Source organism: Lithobates pipiens, unplaced genomic scaffold (assembly GCF_037356315.1).
Source record: "Lithobates pipiens isolate NorthernLeopardFrog02 unplaced genomic scaffold, aLitPip1_a1.2 Scaffold_18, whole genome shotgun sequence".
NCBI classification, from domain to species: Eukaryota; Metazoa; Chordata; class Amphibia; order Anura; family Ranidae; genus Lithobates; species Lithobates pipiens.
The window spans coordinates 292,635,785-292,657,272 of NW_027507758.1; the positions used below are offsets into that span (position 1 = coordinate 292,635,785).

A 21,488-nucleotide genomic window follows, 5' to 3' on the forward strand; every position below is an offset into this window, starting at 1 on the left:
ATTTCTTGAGGCGCTATAATGGCAGGGCAGTACAACCCCCCCAAATGACCCCATTTTGGAAAGTAGACACCCCAAGGAAATTGCCGAGGGGCATGTTGAACCCATTGAATATTTTTTGTCCCAAGTGATTGAATAGTGACAAAAAAAAATAAAAATAAAAAAAAAGTTTACAAAAAGTTGTCACTAAATGATATATTGCTCACACATGCCATAGTTATATGTGGAATTGCACCCCAAAATATATTCTGCTGCTTCTCCTGAGTACGGGGATACCACGTGTGGGACTTTTTTGGGAGTCTAGCCGCGTGCGGCACCCCGAAAACCAATCACTGCCTTCAGGATTTCTAAGGGTGAAAATTTTTGATTTCACTCCTCACTGCCTATCAGTTTCGAAGGCCATAAAATGCCAAAATAGCACAAAACACCCCCAAATGACCCCATTTTGGTAAGTTATTTACCGAGAGGCATGTTGAGTCCATGGAATGTTTTAGATTTTGCCACAAAATGCGGGAATATTACAAACTTTTTTTTTTTTGCACAAAGTTGTCACTAAATGATATATTGCTCACACATGCTATGGGCATAAGTGAAATTACACCCCAAAATAAATTCTGCTGCTTCTCCCGAGTATGGGGATACCACATATGGGGGACTTTTCAGGAGCCTAGTCGCGTACGGGACCCCGAAAACCAAGCGCTGCCTTCAGGAATTAAATATAAAACGCTACCAAAAAAAACTGTTAGGGATCAGGCCTGACTCTGCGAACGCTGCAGTTATGTGTTTAGTGTTTTGTGACAGTGATCGATCGATACTGCACTTGGGTGGGCTGGGCAGAGGGGCAAAACGCAGGTGCTAGCAGGTATCTGGGCTGATCCCGCTAACAATGCGTTTTTTTGGAACCCTAAACTGCTGGGGGCGCTAGCATAGATCTGATCAGATCAGATATTGATATGTTCAGATACTATACCCCTACGGGAGGTGTATGCTTTGCGTGGGTGTTAGCGGTACTGGCACTAACCTAGCGCTGCCTGGGGCGACGCAGACCCTATCTGACCCTAAAAACGAATTGATATCACCCGCCGGGTGATCAGGGGGTTAAACCTTTATTGGCTAATAAATGGTGGGTGCCCTGATGCTATAAAAAGCAAACTAACCAGAGTCACCCGTAAATCTTATACGGTGATCACTGGTGAAAGGGTTAACTCTAGGGGCAATCAGGGGGTTCAAATCTTTATTAGGTAGTATATGGGGGTACCCAACACTATAAAAACCTGGTGGTGAACATAAAAAATAGCTAGCTACCTAGCGGCACCAGTGACACTAATGCAGCGATCAGAAAAACGATTGCTTAGTGACACAGGCAAAAGGGGGTGAAAGGGTTAACTCTAGGGGCAATCAGGAGGTTAAACCTTTATGGAGAGGGGGGGGGGGGGGTAGGGGGGTTACCCTGGACCTAACACTAAGGCTGCTTTCACACTGGGGCGGTATTCAGGCGTTACAGCGCTAAAAATAGCGCCTGTGTAGCGCCTGAAAAAAACCGGCCCCTTTCCCTCCAGTGTGAAACCTGGAGGGCTTTCACACTGGAGCGATGCGCTGGCAGGACGGTGAAAAAAGTCCTGCTAGCCGCATCTTTGGAGTGGTGAAGGAGGGGTGTATTCACCGCTCCTATACCACTCCTACCCATTGAAATCAATGGGACACCGCGGCAATACCGCCGGCAAGGCGCTTTGCGGGCGGGTTTAACCCTTTTTCGGCCGCTAGCGGGGGTTAAAACCACCCCGCTAGCGCCCGCAGACCGCCGCTAAAACGACGGTAAAGCGCCGCTAAAAATAGCGGTGCTTTACCGCCGACGCCGCTCCCGCTGCAGTGTGAAAGCAGCCTAACTGCCCTGACACTTTTTACAGTTACAAGTGACACTAAATGCAGTGATCAGTAAATAAATGATCACTGCAATCAGTGACACTGTGACTGGGAGCAGGGGGGGGGGGTATGGGTGATCGGGGGGTGGCAGTGTGCCTACACTACACAGGCAGGGGAAGCTTCTCATTCGCCAGGAGCGATCGAGAGGGGATGGCCAGAAACCAACGGTCACCCCCTCATCCCAGATCGCTCCTGAAGCAAAACGGACTGCCGTAGCCAGCAGGAGGGGGTCCGATCGGACCCCCCACCCGCTGGAAGGCAGGCACGTATGGGTACGTGATTGTGCCTGTCCGTGCCATTCTGCCAACGTATTTTTACATGTGGAGGTCCTTAAGTGGTTAATGAACTACAAAGGCCATCTGAAGGGCGTTCTTTATAATGCTAGAAGAATTAAGTTGTTTTGCTGCTCATATTCACACAGAGTTCTCACAAACTTATTTTTCATTTATTTATCCTGATCTCATAAATAATATTCTATTTTTTAAAAGTCCGATCTCCATAATAATGTTTACAATTTTTTATGGTCATCTTTTATCATTTTTATTTCATCAAGATTTTAGGATTACTTCAAAAAATTATTCAAACTGGGATTGCAACGGAGTCTTTATTCAGGTGCTATTTTTAGCGCTAAAGCGCCTGAAAAATGCCTCCAGTGTGAAAGGGGTCTAAGAATACTAGCTTGAACACACTCTTGCATTTTTGGGGAATTTCTGATGAATGTTTAGATTCCAGGTACTGGACTTCAGACCAAGACTTGGTCCATTTTTACACCTTTTCACAATGGGAGCCAAAATGAGGCTTGGCTTTAGTTTTCTTTATATAAAGCTATGGCCCAGCATGGCATCCATAACCCGGAAGATATATTGGGAAAAGCATCTTGTGAAGCAGATGACCAAGTGCAACCAGAAGAGACCCAGATGTTTCATGTTTTGCTGGCTGAAATGCTATTTTTAATGCGCCATCATTGTGAAGAATTATTTCGTGCAATATTCTACTCTAATAAAAGGTTCCATAAGGGTTTAATCTATATAGGGCATTTGCCTTTAGCTTTCTTTCTCAGTACATGTGGTTGATCTAAGGGGGAGATCCGAGCTACATCTGGTGCCAGGTGTCTCTGTGGAGGAGCGGAGAGAGACACAATAGAGGCCATTACCACTAAATATGCTCTAATGGCTTCTCTTTAATTAGGGGGTCATATCTGTTTGGTAAGCTAAGTTTTGAATCCATTGGTGATGGCTCTGGATCTTTCTTGGCACAATTTCAAGAATCTTTGGATGTTCAAAGTCCTGTCTTTACTTTGTAGACTTTTACAGCACTTGCTGTGTGGACTTTAATTTATTGATTCACTCTCTTTGTTATATTGCAGGTGATTCATTTTCATATACGATTAGCTGTAGGTTTTTTGTTTTTTTAAATCACATTTGAGTCCCTAGTCACTAATAGAGGTCATTTTTTGTGCAACACTTTCTTACAAGAAATCCTTTAGACCTAGCAAAGCCTAACATTGCTTTAAAACAAGCTATGGTTGCCCTGTGGCAGCAAGATGATGTTCAAGGTTGCTGTTTTTTGTTTTGTTTTTAAATCACAAGCACCACTATATGCACATCTGTGTTCTTTAAAAGGGTATTCTGTGAACACTTCATAACAAAAAACGTTAATAATAATAAAAAAAAAAAAAAAAAAAAAACTTGTAGAGCTGTCAAACCATGACCTGAATAAAGTGCAAAAAAAAAAATTACATTGCAATAAAGATGAAATGTGAAAAAAAAAAATAAAAAAAAAAAAAAAATGGGAAGAAAAATTGTTAAATAGTCCAAACATACCAATTCCACATCCATAAAGTGAACTTAAAAACATGTGCTGATCCAATGTTCAATCTGTGAGGACACCCGGTGCTCTCCACAGGATATACAGGGCAAGCATATAAGCTTACCAGATTTTAAGACCCTCCAGGACTTACTGCCTCACAGAAGAAGTCCCATTGGACAAAACGTACATCAGGCTAGGCACGAAGCAGCGGTGACATCTGAACACTCGTGGAGGGTGCTGGACAAATGTTTCCATTTTGAACCCAATTTTATTGTTTTTGTTTGAAGTACAACTTTTAATAAACTCCTGTGTGCTTTTATAAGAATGTTGCGTAATGATCTTCCTCTTTCATATGAGGAATGTATGACCAGATTCTAATGTTTCCTTGACTGAAGATAGCCGTGGAGTACCTGTGGAATCCAATTAAGCTGGCTGTGTAGCAGATGCGCACATAGACCCTGGAGGGTCTTAAAATCTGGTAAGCAGATATACCCGCCCTGTCTATCCTGTGGGGAGCACCGGGTGTCTTCACAGATTGAACAGTGAATCAGCGCACATTTTTAGTTCACTTTTATGGATGTGGAATTGGGACATTTGGACTATTAACAATTGTTGTTCTTCCCTTTTTTCATTTCTCACGTTTCATTTTTATTGCAATATACCGGAATAGATTTTCTTTGCACTTTAATCATTAAGGCCATGGTTTGACATCGCTACACATTTAGATTTTTTGTTATGACGTGTACATTGTTGTGAAAGCTGCTGTCTGTCATGGATCACCTGTGTCACTTATTCAATTTACTTACTTTACATGCACTTATCGACATTGCGCTTAATTTACTATTCTGTGAACAAAACCGATTCCACAAATTCTATTTTGCTTGGCTTTGCGCAGTTTTATATATCACAGCAGGCTGTACATTTAGAATCCATTGTGAAATTTCTGAAACAATTACAAAGTGTTGTTTTACCTCAGGTGCAAATAAGGTGTCATAGGTAGGGTTGTATTGTATTTCCTTAACATGTGGGTCAAGATGGACTCCGACATCAACAGTTTCCTGCAATAGAAATGATGCAAGACATTTATTGAAATCAATGTAAAATAGATCCTGTAAAAGAGCATTTCTGATGCATCTATTAAAATATATCAGCAGCAAGCACAGTTCAAAGTAATTCAAGTAGCCATAGAGCAGATGCTTGTATTCTGCATACTTTCAAACTGTGCAGAATAGCTTTCCAAATAAGAACTTTAAAAAAAAAAAAATGATGTGTATATATATATATATATATATTTTTTTTTTTTTTTTTTTTTTTTTTTTTTTTTTTTTGTTTTGTTTTGTTTTGTTTTAATAGCAGTCTTATGCCGGCCATACACGATGCGAATTCCGAACGAAAATCCGAGCGAAAGTAAAATCGACCGATTTTCGTATCGTTAGTGTGGTATGCGCGACATGCGATTTTCGTACGACAGGGCAAATTGACAAATCCAACATGTTGGTTTTTTTTTCAAAAATCGTATCGTTAATGGCAGAGTTGGACTATTTGACATAAGAAAATGAACTGCGCACGATCTCTGGAAAGTTTGAACCAGAAGGAAACCATATAAAACAACGAACGAATGGTCGAACGCAACACGGAATAAAAAAAACCCGTTAAAACATAGTGTTTTAACGTACGATTTTCGTACTTAATTGATGGCACATTCGCATGTTGTTGTGAGTGCCGCTTTCGTTTATCGTTCGACGGGTCGTTCGGAATTCGCATCGTGTATGGCCGGCATAAAGGTGTTCTTCTAACCTGTATAAAGTCTAGGGAAAAGCTTGTGTAATTTTATAGATGGATTAGCTTGAAACCACTGTAAATAGGTAAAGCATATATTCTGCTTGAATTATTTTTATTAAATTTTTCAAATGGAAGGTAAATGACTGCTTATCTTTTTTCCATTTTAATATGTTTGATAGTGAGTATATTCATGCCTTTTAAATAAACATACCGGTACATTATAAAACAGATCCACTTGATGCAAATCATATACATTTTATTTTATTTTTCTTAAAGCTCTTTTAAAGTGTGCAGTTTGTAATTATGTGTATAAGCAGCATATGTAAAAACAGTATGTTAAAAAAATATTTTAGTTTACCTTTAAAGGCCTGATTTACAGTCTCTGTGCTCACAAAGCAATATCAACGCTAGCTCCTATAAAAAACATTTTTACAATAAATTTGATATAATTCAATTATTATTAAAAAGTGGAACTATAGGCAAAAATCTTTCTTTTTTTCCACAATTTTAGATAGAGCAAGGAAAGGTTATACTCCATGTCATTTTTGATTTCACCATCTGTGTCCTATTGCAGGGATTTCCCTTCATTTCCTGTCCCATAGCCAAACAGGAAGTGAGAGGAAATCCCTGCAAAAAGGTGTACATATAGCAGCATGTATTCGTTCCTTGATCATCTGATCCAGGGCGAATACTGCTGTTCAAAATGTAAGCACATTGTTTCCCCCGGAAGCCCAGGTTCTGAATCTAGGGAAGCAACTGTCAGCACTGAGAAGACCCTCCTCCATACTAAAAGGAGAGCCAGGAACATACACAGCAGGTGTCAGCACAGAGGCAGGTGGAGACAAAGAGGTGCAGGCACTAGAAACAAGTAGATGGGTGACAGTCAGGAAGGATAGAGGGTGAAGTGCCAGGGAGGCTGATCCTGGGCTGGAGAATCCCAATAAGTACCCTCCATTGAGTGACATTGTTGAAACTGGTAAGGGACCAGCACTGCTGGAGCTGAGGGACTCTCCTAACTGCCAGTGGAAAAACTCCTTCAGTGAGGGGGGGGGGCACGTAAAAGGGAAAGGATAGACAGATTCTGGTGGTAGGGAACTCAATTCTTAGAAGGACAGAGGACAATCTGTCACAAAGACCTGAAGCGCCGAACTGTATGCTGTCTAGCAGGCACCCGGGTTCGGCACATCACGGATCTGGTGGACAAATTACTGGGAGGGGCTGGGGAAGACCCAGCTGTCATGGTGCACATTGGAACCATTGACAAAGTCAGAGGCAAATGGAGTGTCCTAAAGAACGATTTTAGGGACTTGGGAGCTAAATTGAGGAAAAGGTCCTCTAAGGTAGTATTCTCAGGAATACTACCGGTACATCGAGCCACACCAGAAAAGCAGAGAGATTTGTAGAAAAAAAAGGAACGCCAATTTTGTTTGGGTACAACTTTGCATGACCACGCTGTCAGTTCAGTTAAAGTGATGCAGTGCCAAATTGCAAAAAGTGCTCTGGTCAGGAAGGGGATAAAATCTTCCAGAGCTGAAGCAGTTAATAAGCATTTGACTATATAAAATGTATTGTAGAATTTTTTTTATAGGAGCGCTCCTAGTTACAGAAATTAGGAGATACAGGGGTACTTCTGCATTAAAGCAGTGTGTGGCATTCATATTTTTTGTGGCAAATGATCTCCAAGCGACTTCTTATATCCTTGTAAAACACACTAGGGAGAGGTTATTCTGTGCATAAAGACAATGCAAATGAATATTAATCAGTAAATATTTACTGGTTAGTCCAAGCTCAAGTGTGCCAAAAAGAAATAAAGGAACTGAAATGGAGGATTCTTAAGTGTGGATGATAATGACTAATTAACTGGAGGCAGATAATTACAAGTGAAAAGACAGCTACTTGAGTTCACTGTATTATTATATCCAGGATTCAAAAGAAAACAAAACGTAAGATTTCATACTACTTAATTACATTAAACCAGGGCACATGTATTTACTGTGTTAGTCAGCTGAAAAAGCAGGTATAGATTACAGATATGAATAGCTGCTTTATGAAAAAAAAAAAAAAAAATCTACCAAGGCCTCATGCGGTCCACAGGCTTGGCATTTTCCAGGTAATAAAAAATAGATCAAAGTCATACCTATAAAAAAGTAATTATTAGGGACTTATTCATGCGTGCATAAATATGGTTTATTTATGCAGCCATTTCGTTAGTAGAGATGGGCTGAACACCTCCCCTGTTCGGTGCGCAGCAGAACTCTCATACAGGGGAAAAGTTCTGCCTCTCAAACTCTATGGGAGCCGAACATGAGAAATCAAATGTGCCCATCTTGAAGGCTTATATACAATTGACCATAAAATAGGTATGGGGGTCCAGGTACTGCGCTGGGGGACATGCATCAATGCAAAAAACATGATTTTTTGCAACTAACGTTTTTTCAGGAGTGGTGAATATAATGATGCTTAAAATGCAGCAATAAAAAAGAAAGATTATTTTAAATATAGTGCCTGGGTCCTCTTAGTCTGCCTGTAAAGTGGTGCACCTGTAGCATGTATAGAACATGCTGCAGAAAAAATTAAATTTCTAAGACAAGAAAAAAAAACAACCAGTCAAATTTAAAATTGACTTGTGGTTGCAATTGCTGGCACCCAGCTATTTAAAAAAATTAATAAAAATAATATAAAGATAAAAATGACATGGGACATGGGGTCCCCACTCTGTAAAAAATAAAAAGTATCCTCCGGTGTAGAGCCATCATCAATCACAATGCCCGCCGCACCACTAAACTAATACATACATACCTATATAAAGAACTGCCAAACGGCAAGCCAGCCATTCGACGGTTTGCCTTCACGACGGGTGGTGCGTTTTGATTTTTTCTTTTTCAGGTTGCGATTGACTATGGATTTTACATCGGGGACACAGCAATTTTTTTTTTACTATTTTTACCAACAATTTTTTTTTCTTTTATTCAGCTGTCAGCGGGAAAGCCCATTGACAGCTGATGACTCATCGCTTGTTAAGGACGCCGTGGCCAAATTCCTGGGCCTTCTCCTGAACATCCAGATTTTACTGCACCCTGATTGTGCTAAGCTTTGCCCAATCAGGCCGAAAAGTGCACTTTGCAGCGCATTACAATGTGTTCGACAGGGTAAATACCCGTCGAGCACCCAGAAAATCCGTGTGTTCCCCCTCCGTGCCGCCGTCCCTAGGGGTGCAACGGATCGTCACCGATCCGTGATCCGAGCGCACATGCCGCGATCCGCGGTCTCGGCCTTAGGAGAGGCCGCGGCTTCGGCCTAGCTCCGAAGCGGCGGCCATCTTTCTACACCCAGGCATTTACAATGTGATCGCTCCGACGGAGCCGGTTTCTCTCTCCCCTCTTTGTACTGATCTGTGCAGTGGAGGGGAGGGGAGAGGTCGGATGGAAGCAGCCATCCCTCCATACCCAGCCTCAACTTGCTGTCCCATAGCCAAACAGGAAGCGAGAGGAAATCCTTGCAAACGAAGGGAATTCCTTGGGGATCACCAGAACCAAATTCACCCATTGGAAGATTTTCCCTCTATTACATTTCTGGGAACAACACAAAATTTGTGATTTTCTTTTACTTTCCTTGTCAATGATAATGGTAAACAGGACAAATAGAGAGTGTGAATCTCAGCACAGATAGCAATAGAAACTGACAGCTAACTTAACCACTTTCCGGCTGGAGCACGCCGATGTACGTCGGCAGAATGGCACAGACAGGCAAATGGGCGTACCTGTACATCCCTTTAAATTTGCCACGTGCCATCGCGTGCGTGCCGCGGGGGGGACCTCCGTGAATCGGATCACGGGTCCCGCGGACTCGATCGCCACGGGGATACCCACGATTGTTTCACGGGGAGATGCTAATGTAAACAAGCATCTCCCTGTTCTGCCTAGTAACAGTGTCACTGATATCTGTCATCGGGAGCAGAGATCAGTGATGTGTCACACACAGCCACACCCCCCCAGTTAGAAACATGCCCCTAGGACACACTTAACACCTAGTGGTTAACCCCTTCACTGCCAGTGTCATTTACACAGAAATCCGTGCGTTTGTATGGCACTGATTGCTGTATAAAATGACAATGGTTCAAAAAATGTGTCAAAAATGTCTGATGTGTCCGCCATAATGTCACAGTCACGATAAAAATTGCTGATTGCCGCCATTACTAGTAAAAAAAAAAAAAAAAAAAAAAAAATGAATAATAAAAATGCCATAAAACTATCCCCTATTTTGTAGACGCTATAACCAATCAATATACGCTTATTGCAATTTTTTTTACCAAAAATATGTAGAAGAATACATATCGGCCTAAACTGGGGGAAAAAAAACTTTTTTTTTTTTTAATTTTTTTATAGATTTTTGGGAGATATTTATTATAGCAAAAAGTAAAAAATAATGTGTTTTTTTTTTTCAAAATTTACACTTTTTTTGTTTATAGCGCAAAAAATAAAAAACCGCAGGGAGGTGATCAAATACCACCAAAAAATGCTCTATTTGTGGGGGAAAAGGATGTCAATTTTGTTTGGGTGCAATGTCGCACGACCGCGCAATTGTCAGTTAACCACTTAAAGGACCGGGCCTGTTTTTCAGACTTGGTGTTTACAAGTTAAAAACAATTTTTTTTTGCTAGAAAATTACTTAGAACCTCCAAACATTATACATTTTTTTTTCCAACACTCCAGAGAATAAAATGGCGGTCATTGCGATACTTTGTCACACCGTATTTGCACAGTGGTCTTACAAGCGCACTTTTTGGAAAAAATTCCCTTTTTTGAATAAAAAAATTAAGACAACCGTAAAGTTAGCCCAATTTTTTTTACATTGTGAAAGATAATGTTACGCCGAGTAAATTGATACCCAAAACATCACACTTCAAAATGATGCCCAACTTTTACCCTTAAAAATCTCCATAGGCAACGTTTAAAATAAACACTTCTACAGGTTGCATGTTTTGAGTTACAGATGAGGTCTACGGCTAGAATTATTGCTCTCGTGAATCGTGGCGATAGCTCACACATGTGGTTTAAACACCGTTTTCATATGCGAGCTCTGCTCACGCATTCGTTCGCTTCTGCGCGAGAGCTCGTCGGGACAGGGCGCTTTGAAATTTTTTTTTTTTTTCTTCTTTTACTGATTTTAAAACAGTTTAAAAAAAAAAACTTTTATTCCTATTACAAGGAATGTAAACATCCCTAGTAATAGAAAAAAAGCATGACAGGTCCTCTTAAATATGAGATCTGGGGTCAAAAAGTCTCCAGATCTCATATTTGGACCGAAATGCAATAAAAAAAAAATTGTCATTTGAAAAAAATGACCAAAAAATAGAAAAATAGCCCTTTAAGACGTATGGGCGGAACGGACATTTTGACGTTGCTTCCGCCCTGCTATGGAGACAAGTGGGGGCCATCTTCCCCTCACTCGTATCTATACCACGGAAGGAAAAGGACCCGATCGCCTCCACTTCTACTGACGGCTCCGCTAAGCGTTGGAGGGCGCGGGAGAGCGGCAGATGGGGTGGCCCCTTTCCTGCCACCGATAACGGTGATCTCGCACTGATTCCGCTGCAGAGACCATCATTATCGTAAACAGAACCGCCCACTGAAAAGATGGATGCCTTGGATGTGGCAGCAGCTGCTGCCATTACCGAGATATCCATCTTTAACGTGCCAACGTATATATACAGTGGGCAGTCGTTAAGTGGTTAAATCGTAGCGCAGTGCCGAATCGCTAAAAGTGCTCTGTTTAGAAAGGGGGGGGGGGGGTACAAGCTTGTGGGGCTGAAGCTGTTATAGCCTTTTTTTTTTTTTTTTTTTTTAAAGATTCTTTATTCATTGTAACATGGGGATTATTATGATTCAGTCTCATCTTTGGTCACTCACCAGGTTTCAGTAATATGCTGCCAGTTTCACTGCAAGATGTACAAGAGGAGAAGCAAATATCACCAAAGCTTATAGGCCGGTACAAAATAATTTTAGCATGCAAATAATCATGTTTGTTTTCCTTTTCATAAGAGGAGGAATAGCCCTTTGAATAAACACGTGCATATTAAACCTTTGCATAGGTTCAGATGAATAATTTGTGGTGGTATCCAGAGCTCATCAATGAATCTCTCAAAATAAACACAAGAGCTACTTAAATAATACCCTCGAATACAAAATGTAAGCCGAAGTTCCTTTTACAGGAAATGTACTGGTTAAATATGAAAGCACGACAGGGAGATATAGAAACAGCTTGACCAGTTTGTTCTGCAGCTCAACGCTGCTATTCTACTACCAATCGACAATAGAAAAAGGTGTCCCTAGGACTTGAAATTCATCAAATGTCAGCTATACAATAGATGTACTCCATAGCGATGAATTATCAGCCTCGCAAAGTGAAAAGCTGTTAACTGCTGAGCGTGGGAGACCGGCTTTTAACTTAGCAGCATGTTTCCAAGGTGACAAATTAAAATTACACTGTTCTATCAAGAACATTTTTCCAGTTGCAAAAAAGCTTTTCAAAGGATTTATCCCCAAAAAAACAAACAAAAAAAAAAAAAAACACCTTACCAGTGGCATTCAACAGCGCGTTTTCATTGTATGCGCGTTAAGCCACTAACATAGTCCCCAAATTTTAAGTACCTCTTGACATGTACCAACTATGTATAAACCTTCTCCAAACAACCCTTGCTAATATTGGCTTTAGATAGGATTCATCCTTTGCTGAAAGGGTAGTCACGGTTCACACTGCAGTGACAAGTCACGCTCCATTAAGTGCAATGGAACCGTTCTAATGCCCCGTACACAGACATTCCAGCGAAAAAATCTGTCTGATTTTTTTTCTACGGATTTTGGCCCAAACTTGTCTTGTATACACACGGTCGCACAAAGTTGTCGGGAAATCCAATCGTTCAGAACGAGGTGATGTAAAACACACACACACAAAACGGGACTATAAAAAGGCCAGTAGCCAATAGTTTTCATCTTGTAATTTATTCTGGAGTATGCGTGGCACTTTGTCCGTCGGAATTGTCTACACAGGATCGGAATTGAAACAATCGGATTTTGTTGGAAAATTTTAGATCCTGCTCTCAAACTTTGTGTGTTGGAAATTCCATCGGAAAAAAGTCAGAAGGAGCCCAAACACGACCGGATTTTCCGACAACACGATCCGATCGCATATTTTCCGTCAGAAAGTCTGACCGTGTAGGGCATTCGAGTCGCTCCGACTTAGAGAAAGGTTCCTGCACTACTTGAGGGCAACTTCAGAGCGGCTTGCATTGACTTTTGTCAAAGTCTTACGCAAGTTGCAATCAAGTCACGCCAGTGTGAACCGAGCCTTAACCACTTGCCGACCGCCGCACGACGATATACGTCGGCAGAATGGCACGGGCAGGCATATGGGCGTATATATAAGTCCCTGCCTGCCCGCGGGTGGGGGGCCCGATCGGGCCCCCCCCCGGTGCCTGCGTCGGTCGGCATTCCTTCGAGAGCGATCCGGGATGAGGGGGCGGCCATTCATTCATGGCCACCCCCTCGCGATCGCTCTCGACGAATGGAAATCCCCGGTGACATCACTTCCTCTCCTGTAATGTAAACACAGGAGAGGAAGTGATGTATTCTCTCCTCCGTGTCGGTATTTTTCGTTCCGACACGGAGGAGAGCGGATCGGTGAGTTGCACCAACACTCTACACACACAGTAGAACATGCCAGGCACACTCACACCCCCCTTTACCCCCCGATCACCCCCCCAATTACCCCTGCCCCCCAGTCACAGTGACACCAATGTCATTTTTTTTTTTGCATTGGTGTCATTTGTGACTGTAATAACTGTTAGGGCAGTTAGAGTTAGCCCCCTTTAGTTCTAATGTGCCCCCCTAACCCCCCCCAATAAAGGTTTAACCCCGTGATCACCCCCCGTCGCCAGTGTCACTAAGGCTGGGTTCACATTGCAGCGGTTTATGAGAACGAATGTGATTCGCACCGCACTGCAGTGCAAATCACATCCGATCTCTGTGCGATTCGAGTTCAGCCATTCGCCGCACCCGCCACACCCGCCGCAAATTCGCACGGGACCCTTTTTTTGGTCCGCAGCAGAATCGGATCGCATGGGTGTTCACACCATGCGATCCGAGTTTGCAGATCGCACTGCGATATGCGAACTGATCTGGGGGTGTCAGTAACATTTCACTGACACTCCCAGCAGTTCGCATAGGGCAGTGTGAACTGCCGCCGGGAGGCATGCGATGCGGGAACCCGCCGCGGATTCGTGGCGTTTCCGCATCGCTCCAGTGTGAACCCAGCCTAATAAGCGATCGTTTTTCTGATCGCTGTATTAGTGTCACAGGTGACGCTAGTTAGGCAGGTAGGTATTTAGGTTCGCCGCAGCTTTTTATAGCGCCAGGGACCCCCATATACTACCGCATAAAGCCCCCTGATTGCCCCCTAGTTAACCCTTTCACCAGTGATCACCATATAACTGTTACAGGTGACGCTGGTTGGTTAGTTATTTTTTTATAGTTTCAGGGCACCCGCCATTTATTACCTAGTCTCACTAGTGTACCCCTAAATTTAGGGGTGTCTACTTTCCAAAATGGGGTCATTTGGGGGGGTTTGTGCCATCTTGGCATTTTATGGCCTTCAAAACTGTAACGCCCTTAGAAAGCCTGAAGGCGGTGCTTGGTTTTCGGGGCCCCGTACGCGGCTAGGCTCCCAAAAAGTCCCACATATGTGGTATCCCCGTACTCAGGAGAAGCAGCAGAATTTATTTTGGGGTGTCATTTCACATATGCCCATGGCATGCGTGAGCAATATATCATTTAGTGACAACTTTGTGAAAAAAAAAAAAAATAAAATAAAAGTTTGTAATTTTCCCGCAACTTGTGGCAAAATATAAAATATTCCATGGACTCAACATGCCTCTCAGCAAATAGCTTGGGGTGTCTACTTTCTAAAATGGGGTCATTTGTGGGGGTTTTGTGCCATCTTGGCATTTTATGGCCTTCAAAACTGTAATAGGTAGTGAGAAGTGAACTCAAAAATTTACGCCCTTAGAAAGCCTGAAGGCGGTGCTTGGTTTTCGGGGCCCCGTACGCGGCTAGGCTCCCAAAAAGTCCCACATATGTGGTATCCCCGTACTCAGGAGAAGCAGCAGAATTTATTTTGGGGTGTCATTTCACATACGCCCATAGCATGTGTGAGCAATATATCATTTAGTGACAACTTTGTGTAAAAAAAAAAAAAAAAATTTTTTTTTTGTCATTATTCAATCGCTTGAGGCAAAAAAATAAAATATTCAATGGGCTCAACATGCCTCTTATCAATTTCCTTAGGGGGTCTACTTTCCAAAATGGGGTCATTTGGGGGGGTTTTGTACTGCCCTGCCATTTTAGCACCTCAAGAAATGAGATAGGCAGTCGTAAACTAAAAGCTGCGTAAATTCCAGAAAACGTACCTTAGTTTGTAGATGTGACAACTTTTGCGCAAACCAATAAATATACAATTATTGACTTTTTTTTTACCAAAGACATGTGGCTGAATACATTTTGGCCTAAATGTATGACTAAAATTGAGTTTATTGGATTTTTCTAATAACAAAAAGTAGAAAATATCATTTTTTTTCAAAATTTGCGGTCTTTTTACGTTTATATCGCAAAAAATAAAAATCGCAGAGGCAATCAAATACCATCAAAAGAAAGCTCTATTTGTGGGAAGAAAAGGACGCAAATTTTGTTTGGGTACAACATTGCATGACCGCGCAATTACCAGTTAAAGCAGCGCAGTGCCAAAGTGTAAAAAGACCTCTGGTCATTTACCAGCAAAATGGTCCGGTCTGAAAGTGGTTAAAGTGACATTAAACTATGGTTAAAAAGATAAATAAATAAAAAAAAAAAAAAAAAAAAAAAAACACACACCACACTATTAAAGTGGTTGTAAACCCTTACAAACCACTTTGACCCACAGGTAAGCCTAGATTAAGGCTTACCTGTAGGTCCAAGAAATATCTCCCAAACCTACACGGTTTAGGAGATATTTGCCCGAAGATGGGCACTGCTATCTACGGCGCATGCGCCGTAGACAGCGGCGCGCAGGCGCACTGAGCGGGGCATCTTCGATGACGGCAATGCCGCGAGTCTCGGCTCCCGTGCGCATGCGCGGGAGTGACGTCATCGCTGCTCCAGCGAATCACTGCGCCGGAGCAGCGAGACCCACGGAGACCCACCAAGAAGATGGACGCTCGGAACTACAGGGGACAGCGGTGACTTCGCTGGCTCCTGTGTCAGGTAAGTGACACATTATGGACTACTATGCGATGCATAGTAGTCCATTATGCTTTGCCTTTACAGGGAATGAAAGAGGAAGTAAACTCATCAGGGTTTACTTCCTCTTTAAAGTACATATTCTTAACTCAAAAAAAGTATTTTATATTGCCCTTTGCCTCCTCCAAATCACTTTTTTTAGTGCTGCGATCCAAATTCCTGTTAGAAGGCAGCTACATTTATTTTCCATGGTCCCAATGCATGCAGAAACATATCCATCCTCTTCTGACAACTCCTGGGATGGGCTAGGACAGGGCTCGACAAATCCCAGTTGCCATGGCGACTACAAATTGCTTCCTGGCGCCTGAGCTTTCGCCAGCCCATTCACTGTTGCAGGGATGCACAATTTGTATCGCCCGACTCCCAGGACATGCAGTTCCGGGCACCGGGCAGGTAGTTTTTGTCTACATTCGGGTGGCTCCCGGCCGCCTAATTGCTTCCACACAAGTGGGTAAAGTTCCCCCCCCCACCTTGTATCCTGAGCTCCACGTATAATTTTTTTTTTTTTTTTTTTTTTATTTAACCACTTCCATGCCACGCACTCTTCTCCTACAGTTAAAAAGCATTTTTTTTTGGCCACAAATTTACTCAGAACCCCCAGACAAAAAATGTAAATGCCAAGTAAATAGATACCTCATGTCCCCTTAAAATTGCGCACACTCGTGGAATGGCACCAAACTTCATTACTGTAAAATCGCCACAGGCAACGCTTTAAATTTTTTTTTTTTAAAGGTTACTGGTTTAGAGTTACAGAGGACGTAGACTAGAATTATTGCTCTAAAATTCACCGTGATACCTCACATGTGGTTTGAACGTCATTTGCATATGTGCATGCGACCTACGTATGCATTTGCTTCTGCATGCAAGCACACAGGGAGCAGGGCGCATTCATTTTTATTTTATATTGTTTATTTTTTCACTTTCCCTTTAAAAAAAATAAAATAAAAAGTTTGATCACTTTTATTCCTATTACAAGGAATGTAAACTTCCCTTAGTAACAGGAATACTGCGTGACAGGCCCTCTTTATGGAGAGATGTGGGGTCTATAAGACTCCACATATCTCCTCCAGGCTGAAAAGTTAAATAAAAAAATTTTTTTAAAAATATTAACGATCTCAGGCTTTCAAGCAGAGTCTCCGGCATTAACATCTGCTGGCCCAGAAGTGATGTCATAACAATTTCACCATGAATAGATTACAGTACCATTAGTAGTTGTGGATGCGTATAGATTAGCAGGGTTGCACTGATACTAATATCAGTGACGATACCGAGCATTTGCATGAGTACTTGTACTCGTGCAAATGCTCCGATGCTTGACCCAATACTCCAGCCTCAGGGGTGATCGGTGTGGTGGGGGATGAGAATTACAAGCCCTGATCTCCCTGTATATGAAAAACTTTTCTGACACCCGCTTTTCCTCCTCTCCCTCCTGAAACTGTCAGGGAAATCAGTGCTTGCAACACCCCCCCCCCCACCTTTGCACCAATTAACACCGCCCCCGGCTGTCTTCCTCTGTGCTCCCCGTGTCCCCCTGCATCCTCCCTGGCTCTCCGTGTTCTCCTCTGGGTCCGGATCCATTTTATGCTTCGGGTCCCCGCTATGTAATCCTCCGAGTCCCCCTGCAACCTTCCCGGCTCCTCCTCTGGTGCCCCCATGTCCTCCCCAGCTCCTCCACTGGTATCCCCCTGCCCCAAATCTTTCAGGATGGAGATTAGAGGAAGGAGACAGTAAATCAATCATTTACGGGTTCCTTCCTTTCCCGAATGCACAGAGTCAGTGATCGCTGACTTTCTACATTCATAACCGAAACATCGTAACCTGTGTTTATGATGCTTCAGTTTATGAATGAATGGAGAGCAGCCACTGTCTCCTGTCCATTCATCTTCCGTGCAGCTGGGGCTGCAGAGAAATGGACTTGGAAATCTGTCCTCATCTCCCCTTTGAGACAGGAAAAGGGACTATCAGTGGTCTGTTTAGAGCAGGGGTGTCCAAACTACGGCCCTCCAGCTGTTGCAGAACTACACATCCCATGAGGCATTGTAAAACTCTGACATTCAAAGACATGACTAGGCATGATGGGGATTGTAGTTCCTGAACAACTGGAGGGCCATAGTTTGGACACCCCTGGTTTAGAGATATCGGTGCTTATACTCGGTCTTAAAGTGCTATCTGAGCAACCCTAATTAGGAGAATACATTTTGGAGGCTTCAGAGGTAATAAAAAGGATATCTCCCATTTCATTTAAAGACGATTCATTTCCTTATATCTTGTTCTTTCCTTTCATGAAGATTGGAGCCTGCAATAGGAAATGCCTAAAGTAACTGTGGTTGCAAAACCTCTCTCTTAATTAGTGATTTTTTTTTTTCTTTGAAGGCCTAGACAAGATTTTAAGTTCAGGTCTAAGAAACAGATTGCCTTTCAAGGGCACGCAAGTACCCAACCATTGATATTCAGAGATCTTAGCCAGGAGACTAATGAAAGAGAGCACAACTTCAATCCATTCTTTGTGCCACAGTCCAGCACCCCCCCCCCCACCCCGGCAGATACAGTGACCGATACAATAAGTTCCAAAAAGAAAGATATGCACGCAGGATTAATAATTTTCACCCTTTCTGCAAAGTTAACCAGAGTTTCAGTCCATAGTCATAAAAACTGCTGTCGTAACTGTGCTGTCATATCTCGGTGGCAGCATGGGGGTTTTACATACAGGGTCCCGCAATGACACAGTGTAACAGGTGAGTGTCCTTATTTTAAGTCAGCAACTGCAGTATTTGTAGCTGCTGACTTAAAAAAAAAAAAAAATGAAAAAAAAAAAAAAAAAATGAAAAAAAAATTTGAGGGTCTCCCGCTTTAAATAGAAGCTGTCTGACCAAGCAAAGCACGCTAAAAGAACCCAAAAAGCAACACATCATGCTGCGAGCTAAACAAATTCAAGAACAGATGAGAAACAAAGTAATTGACATGCATCTGTCTGGAGGGGGTAACAAAAACCATATCCATAAATAGAGAAAAATTGGAACAGTGGTAAACCAACCCAGGAGTTACCGGCCTATCAAAATGACTCCAAGCACACAATGACGTCTCATCCAGGAGGTCATAAAAGAACCCAGAACATCGAAAACTGCAGGCCTCACTTGCCTCTGTTAGACCCCTTTCACATTGAGGCAGTTTCCATGCGTTTTAGTGCTAGAAACAGCCCCTAAAAAGCGCCTAAAAACTGCCTCCCATTCTGTGCAATGAGTGCTTTCACACATGGGCGGTGCACTTGCAGGACATTAGAAAAAGTACTGCAAGCAGCATCTTTGGGGCACTATAAATAGCGCTCCAAAAATGCCCAATGCAATGAATCCAAAGTGCCTTAAAAGCATCAAAAAAAAAAAAAAAAAAAAAAAAAAAAAAAGTAAAAATAATCCCCGCTAGAGGCCGAAAAGTTAAGCAAAAACGAACGGCGCTTTAGCGGCGCTCCAGTGTGAAAGGGGTCTTAAAGTCAGTGTTCATGAAGCAACAAGAAAGACTGGGCAAAAATGGCATCCACAGGAGAGTTCTGAGGCGAAAGCCCCTGCTAACCAAAAAGAACACAAAGGCTTGTCTCACATTTGTCAAAAACATCTTGATTATCTTTTGGGCAAATAGTCTGTGGACTGATGAGACAAAAGTTTAAACTTTTTGGAAGGGGTGTGCCCCGTTACATCTGGCGTAAAACGAATACAACATTTAAAAAAATAAAATGAATATCATACCAACAGTCAGACATGGTGGTGGTAGTGTGATCTGGGGCTGCTTTGAAGCTTCAGGACCTGGACCAATGTCCATAATTGACGGAACCATGAATTCTGCACTCTACCAGAAATCCTAAAGAAATGTCCGGCCATCAGTTCATGACCTCAAGCACAAGTGCACTGGGGTTATGCAGCAGGGGGTATAGGGGGCAATCACTTTTTCCCTTAAATTAAATCATTTAAAAATTGCATTTTGTATTTAGTCATGCTTTCTTTGTGCAATATTAAAATGTGTTTGATGATCTGAATCATAGTTAAGTGTGACAATTAAAAAAAAAAAAATAATAATAATAATAATAATAATAATAATAAAACACAGGAAGGGGGAAAATACTTTAGAGCACTGTAAGTGTTAAACAGTCGTCAACACCCCATTTTTTTTTTATTTCACCATTTGGGGAGATCTAAAATAATTTTTAGGAAATGATAGATGACATATCCCCTGTCCTACTGTGAATTCCACCAGGCTACAATTAAGGCGAAACTCATCATACATGGTGCCAGAAACAAATCCTGTTATTATCTAAGCCCTGGTTCACATTGGTGCATTTTGACATGCAATTTGACATGTCAAATCACATGTCACATCCATTGCAAGTGCCAGCAATGGCATCGTCCTAGTCAGTACTACACTGCATTTGGGGCGTTGCACCAATTTCAAAGTCGTTTCTGTAGTACTTTTTGAGATTTCGGGGTGTGATTTCCATTGACATCTGTGCAGAAACCCACACAGATGTCTGTGAAATCACCGCCAAAATCAGGACTAACATGCGGGACTGAAATTGTGCGAGTTCAGCTGAACTCACACGGCTTCATTCCCACAGCTCAGTGTGAACCTGGGCTTAAACTAGACGTTTTCAACAGGCCTAGCCAAAAACATAAAGGGAGGTGAAAACAAGGGAAACCACTCGCTAATGTCCTGGGAGGTAAGAAATCTACTTGTAACATCAGATTCAGTCGTGTAAGGAAAATATGGTTAAGGCAAACGAGATACATGATGCCTTTATACATTTCTACAATTCCATATATCGCATAACTGACAGGATTCATCTGAATATTAAAGCAATTCATAGGGATTTAACAACACACTATTTAACCACTTGGCGCCCATACTACGTCTATTGACGTCATGGGCTTTCGGTGGTTATATCTGAATGATGCCTGAGGCCACAGACATCATTCAGATATCGGCGTTTTCAGCCGGCGATTCCCTGCACCATTAGGTCGATCATAGCGGCTGTTCCGCCGCTTGATCTTTCTTACGGGCGGCGGGAGGAGACGCTACCCTCCGGTGCTTGTACTGACTCATCGCTTCCATTGGTGAGTCGGTCACAGGATCCGCCGGCCCCCGCAAGTTACCATAGAGATTTCCGGCGGCTCAGATCGTCCCCGGAGTCTCTATGATCGCTCGGAGGCCGGGCGCGATGTTATGACATCACGCCCGGCCTCTGTATTCAAATTAACGGCGCCGATCTGGCTAGCAAGCCAGGATCGTTTTTTTTTTGGATTTTATTCTTCCCAGCCTAGAGGTGAGATATGGGGTCTTATTGACCCCATATCTCACTGTAAATATGTCTGATCGTGCCATATTCCCATTACAAGGGATGTTTACATTCCTTGTAATAGGAATAAAAGTCATCAATTTTTTGTGTCAAACAAAAAAAAAAAAAATAATAAATAAAAAAAAAAAAAAAAACGTAAAGAGGCCCTTGTCCCTGTGAGCTCGTACACAGAAGCGAACGCATACGTAAGTCCCGCCCACATATGAAAACGGTGTTCAAACCACACGTGAGGTATCGCCGCGTTAGAGCAAGAGCAATAATTCTAGCTCTAGACCTCCTCTGTAACCAGTAAAAAAATGTAAAGCGTC

General features: G+C 42.4%; 1 protein-coding gene across 1 annotated transcript in view; it reads right to left on the minus strand.

The window, feature by feature from the left end:
- The window catches only part of CDC40 (cell division cycle 40), a 104,447-nt gene that overhangs the window by 73,322 nt on the left and 9,637 nt on the right, over window positions 1-21,488 (minus strand). Inside the window, exon 2 of the mRNA XM_077487124.1 lies at window positions 4,701-4,787. Coding sequence (XP_077343250.1) covers window positions 4,701-4,787 — 87 coding nt within the window. The remainder of the gene's footprint in view (window positions 1-4,700; window positions 4,788-21,488) is intronic.